This window comes from Alligator sinensis, unplaced genomic scaffold (assembly GCF_000455745.1).
Source record: "Alligator sinensis unplaced genomic scaffold, ASM45574v1 scaffold254_2, whole genome shotgun sequence".
Classification (NCBI taxonomy): Eukaryota; Metazoa; Chordata; order Crocodylia; family Alligatoridae; genus Alligator; species Alligator sinensis.
Window position 1 is genome coordinate 1127731 of NW_005842396.1, and position 8590 is coordinate 1136320.

The 8590-nt window shown below is 39.9% G+C and overlaps 1 protein-coding gene across 4 annotated transcripts in view; it reads left to right on the forward strand.

Moving 5' to 3' along the window:
- Positions 1–8590, forward strand: part of ELMO1 (engulfment and cell motility 1) — a 462043-nt gene that overhangs the window by 420517 nt on the left and 32936 nt on the right. For all 4 annotated transcript variants that reach the window (XM_025211243.1, XM_006029749.2, XM_025211244.1 and 1 more), the window contains one exon: positions 3618–3781. In XM_025211243.1, the coding sequence (XP_025067028.1) occupies positions 3618–3781 (164 nt within the window). The remainder of the gene's footprint in view (positions 1–3617; positions 3782–8590) is intronic.

An 8590-nucleotide genomic window follows, 5' to 3' on the forward strand; every position in this document is an offset into this window, starting at 1 on the left:
AGAGTGCTAGGGAGATAGAAATAATCCAAATGTCTCATTACAGAGATGAGGGCCAGTGTGAATATACTTGAAGGTAGCTAAAAAGATAGGTATGCATTCAGAGTTCATGCTGTTTGCTGTCTTACTTATATGGTAGGTAAAAATGAAATGTATACCCATTTTATTGCAGGCAAACAACTGTGCTCTTTATCTTTTGTATTAGAAGAAGATGCATATTTCTATGGCTGTGAATAGTCTCAGTTAACCTGCCCACCTTTAGCAGAACACTCAACCCTTAATTCTTCCTTACCACATAAATGGGCATCAGACTGGGGAAAAAAATCAAAGAAAAAGGTCAAAAAATGAGTAAACATGCCCTCTCAACTTCTGTTTTAGCAGCTAGACTATTTAAAATAGAATGCGTTTAAAAACACTGTGTATAAGATTAATGTCTAACAATGCTGAGGAAAAAAAGGCCTCGTTTATAGATGTGTTGATCTATGGTAATCAGGTGCTGGCACTCAGCTGAAGAGATTTTGAGCATATGATAAATTCTTGGCAGTGGTTTCCAGCGCTAAGGAAACTCAACTCAAGCAGCAGCTTTGATGCTTAGGCCAACTAGTTAAGCACTATTGACTAGAACAAACACTAAAGGAAAGCAATTGCCCCAGTAGCTTTGCTACAGCATGCACTAGGTTTAAGGCATGCCTGTTGATTCTCCCACCTTCTGCCATTGGGACAAGAAGTGTCACAGCGAGGAAATTATAGACTAGGTAATTCTTTAACAATTCCCCTCTGAATGGCTTTCAAAATTACAGCGTTGGAGAACAACGCACACTGTTTGCATTACAACTGCTAGAGTGAATAGGGGAGTGGGAGGGTGAGATTTTAAATGGATGCCATGGCAAAATATATAAAGGGATAAATGAAAGCTCTCCAGACTTACAGAACCTGGACCAATCTGCCTTCTTTTAATCAAATATACAGCATAGTCTCTTAAGGCTGTAGAAGGTAGACCAAAAAAAAAAAAAAGAATTTTAGCTTGCAGTCCTCCAAAATAGAAGATGGGTAAGGGTTGATTTTGTTGATTTTTTTTTTTTTTATTTTTTTTTTAAGGGACCCCTACCTGTACACACACATGGCAATCACAGTTAAAATTTGATCTAGTTCTTTACATAAATCTTCATTCAAGCAACTAAGTCTCAGATCCTGCAAGCCGTTTCATGCATGCTTAACTTTATACTTGCTTCACATCAGTGTAATTATTAAGGATGCTGAGCACTTCAATATAAGCAGGCTGTTCTAGATACCTACCTTTAAACATCTACTTTAAGATTGGCCACTCCATGATGCTGTGTTCAGAGTTGATAACCATAGGCTGAATGTACACCAGTTGCAGCAACCTAAATTGAGTGTAATATTTTAGAATCATGTTCTTTCTGAGATTTTAAAAGTTAAACAGCTGAATACTGCAACAATCCGATAAATAAAGGTCAGCCCCAAGGCCCCATCCCCAAAGTGGTGAGTTTGGGCAATAGTTTTTTTCTGACTTCCAATTATTGCTGAACAGACACCAAGAGAGAAAAGAACGAAGCCAGAAAGAATTGAAAACATCTGGTTTGTCTAATAAGCAGCATTGCCTGTTTCTGAGGCATTTCTTTTGCTAAACTTCCCTGGATGTTTCTTTCATTACATTCATAAATTCTTCAGAACCTGATCTAAAGCCTGATGAACTCTCCTCATCTCTAACTGGCTTTTGTTCAATCCCTTAATATTCAAAACCAAATGAGCATCACCCAGATTTGCCAAATGTGCTAACAAAGAGATGGATCTTATTCCAAAAGTATATTCTTAAAGCAAGGTATTCCTCTGAGTGAGGTAGGCTAGTTTAGAAGGAGGGCTTAAAAAAAAGAGAGAATTTCTGTATGGTGGAAGTGAGAGCATTAAAAGAAACAAAGAGCATTATTTTTTAGAAATAAATGATTGAAAGAAGCTCAGGAGGGTGCATTTATGCTTTCTGGAAATGGCAGCAAAACTAGGATGGGTGCCTAGATCATATCTAAAAGGAAGATGGCATCTCAGGAAATGAAAGTCAAAGATATAGCACAGACAATGACAGTTTTCAAGGTTGATACAGCAATAATACACACACACTCACACACGTGCTTAGGAAAAGAAAAGTTTTCAAACTGCACAAAATCAGGCTTTCATTTTTAGAAACATAGTGAATATCAAAGAATAAAAGAAAAGGAGGGGAGGACAGTTAAAAAATTATTTCTGTTCTCTCTTTTCCTAGCTGTTAATTTCTATCACAGACCTGCTTTGATCTGAGCTGAATGTTACTATTTTCTCCTCCCGCTTACTAGCCTGCTTTGGTTGTGAGGGAAGAAAAATCTTTTTAAATCTGATAAACCACTTCTTCACCCAACCAAAAGACTGAATCAGAAGAAAAAACCTTTCAAAGTATATAATTTGCACCAGAACTGAGGAAGCAAGTAGAGAGTAAGAGAGGGGAAGAGAGAGCCATCTCATATATATTGAGTTGAACTGATGCCAAATAGACTCCCTTAGTTAACTGTTTCTCAGCAGTTTTCTCTAGGTATAATAATTAATGTGCAGATGCATTGCTGTTACCCAGGCATTCTTCATTCTAATTCTTTACTCTGCATTGTTTATGGTATTGCTTAAAAAGCAATCCTATAATAACCCTAGCAAATTGATCTCTTTCTCCTGATTTATATCCCTTGTTAGTAAGGCTATTTCCTTCATTGCAAATTGTAGTAATGCTGCTTAAGAATGAGTAACTGATGTCTGGGATCATGTGAAGACCAGTGATACATGGGCTAAGGGTGTCCTGAGAAAGAAAAAGCGAGTGAAAATTGGAATGAAAAGCAAACAATAATGTTTACATATCTGTAACATATAGAGCCAACTGCTCCCCTTCCTGTATACAACAAGGAGTGAAATGGGGGGACTACATTTGTCGGATTATGACATCATTCTCTTCCAAGGAGAGCAACCTTAAACTCCAAAGAACTATGGGAGCTTTCCTGGTAAATGGCCAACTCCAGACTCCCAACCCTTTATACTGTTGCATTTCAGTTCTATTCAGATTTTCAGAAGAAATCCCCAGCCTCCTTTGGCAGACGGCAGGGAGAGACTCTTATTCACTCTTCCGCTTTTCTACAGTGACACCTATGCTGGGGCATCCAGTTCAGCTGTTCACTTGTTTACATTATTAAAACATAGTCTGTCTCATAATATAGAAGAGACCTAGCCATTTTGCTCATCTCGCTCCAAAACAAGACTTGGACTAAGCAGAGCAGAGGTGCAGCCAGGTACTCAAAGACAGTGGCAGTCCTATATTAATTATATCAGGAAGAAGGGTTATTGTAAATGGGTTCTCCAACAGGGCTGTTTATTTTAGTGGAAATAAACCTCTGTTGCTAGCATGTAACAATCCCAGTTAGAGATCAGCTGATTTTCTGACAGTGGTACCTGCCAAAATTTCTTCTGTAACTAGTTTGATAATTGTTTTTATTTTTTTGTACCAAGGGGTACCTAATTACAACATGTGCTAGAACATGGTAGGGGGGAAAAACAAAATGAAACAATAATACTCTCATTTTCATCCACAGGTAATGCAGGTGGTGAAGGAACAAATAATGAGAGCGCTCACTACCAAGCCTAGCTCTCTGGACCAATTCAAAAGTAAACTTCAGAATCTAAGTTACACAGAAATTTTGAAAATCCGTCAGTCTGAGAGAATGAACCAGGAAGATTTCCAGTCTCGTCCAATTCTGTAAGTGCTTTCTTCTCCCCTAGTCACTTCTTGCATGGAAGGACTAACAAATGTGAATGGCATTTGTGAGATCTTCAGGGAGAACTGGGGGAAAAACTGTCGCGGGAACAGGGCTCAAAAAACATTGGCATAGCAGCTGCTTGAAGTCATGTGCTGTCTTCTGCAGGGAACCACTACTGTTTCTTTTGAGTTCAGTTAAAACAGATTCAGTGAATCCCTATGGGGCCCAGCATGACTTGTTTGTAGCAAACAATACTTTGACATTTTGAGGCTTTGTGTGGCTGTGTGCACACATTTTTTTAGATGAAATTTTGTCTTCTGTCCAATGCCCCTTTAAGATTCAAAATGTCACTACTCTGAGCCAGGCAAAGTAAAGCCCAGAGCCATAGCACCAATACAGATTGGATCCATAAAATGTATGTGCTTTTGTGACTTGAGGATGGTGCTCTTTTTCTTTTGTGTTAACAAGGCAAAGTTCTTTATATCTAGGTGATTTCCTATCAAATTCAGAAGATATTTGGCGTGCCACTCTTTTCCTCTGGTCTATCTCTGTTATAGCATCAGTTGATTTCTAAAAATGCCCTAGACTCCATTATATGTGAAAATATTAGAGGTGAGCCATGAAGGTAGTGATTGGCTCTCAGTTGAGGTAGGGCTTGAGGACACATCAGTGACACAAGACCGGTTCAGATGCAGTGGTGCACACATACCATGCTCTTTTGACTAAAACTAGAAGAAGCCTTTTTGGGAAAACTGTGAGAGAGCCAACAACTGCAGCTGAAGTGTCATGATATGTTTGGCACTTTTGGAACTGAACAGGACATTAGAACACGTCCAACCCTGACCTTGAACCTTTGGGGATGAACTTGGATCTGAGTGTTTCAGTTCTGTCACTCTGAAATTCAAAGGCGTTAGGATTCAAGAATGGTTTAGTTTCTCCCTCTAAAAGAGGAATGAATGCCTACTCCAGGGACACTTTTCTCAGGGGGCAATGGTGAAAGCACAAGTCAAACAGACTCACAAATTTAAATTAATAATGCTACTCAGGATCAAAGGAAGAATGTTTCTTTTATGTTTGCAGTATAATAGAGTGATAGGATGTAAAACTCAATTAGAACTGATGCCATGTCATAATAATAATGAATCAATTAAGAGCTCACCTCTAAATGGCTACTCTCAATTTTGTGTCTCTATACTTCATAGCAACTATTTACCACTCTCTGCTAGTACTGAGTTGGTTCAAAGCAGCACAGTAATACTAAGCCTGTCACCAAAGCTTCTTGCTCTTTCTTGCTTTCCTCATTTCCCATGTGAGTCAAGTATCTGGCAGTGATACCAACTATTTATATTCACTTTGAGCCCTTCGTAGGGGAGTGAAACTTGTCATTGCCTGCAAGGTATCCCATTCCAAATATCAGTATAAATAACTGTTGTCACAGCAAAAAAAAAACACACTTCCACAAAATGTGATGAATTCATGTCTTAACACAAGCAATTAAAAGCTGTGTAAATATGAGAGACTCATCTTGGATCCAGGGCAAAGGCTAAAAGTGTTTAAACAATCACAGATGCATTCATGACAACTTAATTTTTTGCCTACATTCCTGATCACTTTTGTCTTAATAGTGAATAAAAATAGTTCTTTCAGTTTTAACTCAGTTTCATGTAGTGAGCTCTCACAGATTATTTAGATGCCACAAAGGATGCAAGTAACAGAATCATGAATCCATTGTATGCAAAAGAGAGTGTGACTATACAAAAGGAAACTTTGCTTTATCACAGAGATCCAGAAGACTTACAGATATGCTGAAAGAAATTGTACACAACAATTTAAAACTCTTGGGTACTTTTACACATGATGGGGGGGGAATGAAGGGGTGCTTTAATTAGAGTGGCTCCAAGGTGCCACAACATCTCGTGTATTAGCATCCCTGCACTTCAAAATAATGGCAGAAGCACTTGAACTAAAGCTCGTTCGATAAGTTTTAGTTCACGCTCCCCCGCCACCATTTTGAAGTGTGGGGGCGCTGATTCACAAGATGCAGATACTGGCGGGAGAGCAGTAATTACCACACTTAATTAATGTGGTAAACTCGATTAATCGAGTCTGCTGGAGCATGTTAATTACCAATTAATTAATTACAGCACATTATAGCAGCCTCGCAGCACATTGACAGGCACCCCTTGAGCCTTGTTGAATGCTGCATTAGAATGTAGCTAATAGATGGGAGCAATACGTTACCTAAGCCCTTCTTGCTGGTGTTGTCCATATGGCATACAGAAGTTACAGTTCTTCAAAATTTTGAACTAAAGAACTCTCCCTTGGTCTGAGTTTTGGTTTGGAGTGGCCACATTATTTATTTTTTAGATTTATATACCTCCCTTCCCAACAAAGGCTCAGAGTAGTTTACAGTAAGTAAGTGAACATAATAATTTATTTTTTTTAAAAAGAAGACTAAAATAAAATATAAAACTAAACCCCCTTGAACTCCCCCAAGCTTAGCCTGGCTTGCTAAACACCTGCCCAAATAGAAAGGTCTTACATCTGGAAGGTATCCTGGCTTGGGCATTAGTAGGCCTCAAGGGGGAAGAAGTTCCAGAACTGAGGAGGAGCTGCTAGGAACAAGCTGCCATGGATGATGAGGATTTTTCATTTGGGCTCATGTGTTTTATAATAACCCAGCATCAAGTAACTGCTTTCCCAAAGATCACAGTCTTGTTGCAACATTTGAGCTGAAGGCTTATCTATTTCCATTTTGGGGCCAAACAATAAATTCAGGACCCAGTTTGTTTGAGTGTGATTGGTTTTGAATGCCACAGCCTCCAAGCTACACAGAGAAAATTACCAACCCATTTTGAATACTTATACGATGGGGAACTCCCTACTTGAGAGCACGGAGGCGGAAAGGGATCTTGGTGTCATTATTGACTCCAAGATGAACATGGGCCGACAATGCGAGGTCATGGTTGGCAGGGCTAACCGGACCTTGTCGTGCATCCACAGGTGCATCTCGAGTAGAGCCAGGGAGGTGATCCTCCCCCTCTATGCGACGCTGGTCAGGCCGCAGCTGGAGTATTGTGTCCAGTTCTGTGCGCCCCATTTCAGGAGGGATGTGGACAACATGGAGAGGGTCCAGAGGAGGGCCACCCGCATGATCCGGGGACAACAGGGCAGACCCTACAGTGAGAGACTGCGGGACCTGAACCTATTCAGCCTCCACAAGAGAAGGCTGAGGGGGGACCTGGTGACCGTCTATAAACTCACTAGGGGGAACCAGAAGGGTTTGGGGGAGACGCTGTTTCCCCTAGCCCCTGCTGGCATAACAAGGAGTAATGGGCACAAGTTGATGGAGAGGAGGTACAGATTGGACATCCGAAAAAACTACTTCACAGTTAGGGCGGCTAGGAGCTGGAACCAACTTCCAAGGGAGGTGGTGCTGGCCCCTACCCTGGGGATCTTTAAGAAGAGGCTGGATACTTACCTGGCTGGACTCATTTGAGTCCTGTTTTTGTTTTTAGGGTGAGTGGTGGTTTGTTTTTTTTTTTGGGTTGTTCTCCCGCCCTGGCGGGGGGGCGGGGTAGAAAAACTTTTATGGCCCTTCCGACCCTGAAACTATGAAACTATGAATGTCAGTGAAAGGCAGTATCCCGTTCCACTGGGAATTGTCCTAGCCTGCAAAGAACCAGGTCATTTCTTTGATACATTAAATAAAGATAGAGTTGGACAAATAATGGGTAAGATGATGATGTTTAAGAGAAAGCTTGAGTGGTGCAGAGAGAGTTTCTCTCTTCAGGAGAGTTGTATGTGAGGCAGCAGAATAGGGGGAATAGTTGGAGGGATTTGGCTTTGTGAAATGCTTTAATTTTTAAGCATTTTCAACAAGGCTAAAAAGTATCAATAGTTTCAGGAGGCATTAGCGGATAGGATAGGATACAGCTGTGTGCCAAGAACATAAAGGAGAAAAACAGATCAAAGTTGCTTTGGGATTACTTTCAAATTGCATTATAATGATTTACGTTAAATATAAAATGTCTCACTCCAGAAAGCATGAATGTATTTGAACTATGAATTGGAAGGGTACAAGGCCAGGGACAAATGAAAATGAAAAAAAAATTCCATTATTTCAGTCATTTTAAAAATAATTTTGTAAAAATTATCCTCAAAATTCTGAGGAGTTAAGGTAGATTTCTCAAAATCATGTAGCTGATCCCACGGTTGTCCCTTGAGTGCTGAGGCCTATGAGAAGAAAGAGAAAAGTTAGTAATAACATATGACTTGGTTCCCTCAAGTGTGCAAGTTTTTTGATACATTAACTCCTGCAATTATTAAATCACTGAAATGCAATAGAAATCAAGAGCAAGAAAAATTTTTAAACCTGTTTGGTCTCTTATGCCTCTTTATGCCAATTTCTCTCTCCCACCTTTACAGGAATAATAGTGAATAGCAGTTTCAGAAAAGCATTTTGTAAATTATTGTGCCCTGTTTGCTTGTCATTTTCCAAATGTGTTTTGTAAATAAGGCACCATGAGCTTTACCTGTTAGTGCTTGTGCCAACTCCTTTGGGTTTTGATCCAAACCTACAAGGTATAAATAGAACTCCATCATCTGCCACTGCCTTTGGTAGGACTTGAAAAAAATCTAATGCTTCAAATGCCCCAGCCAATTTTATGTCATTTAACAGAATTAAACATTCCTGATGGTGAGATGGATGTCTTTTACTATGGAAAAGTGTTGCATAAGAAGACTTGGAGCCTGATTCTTTAAGACCCAATAGCATGACAGTGGGTGGGTGCCTAAGAGGGGAAGAG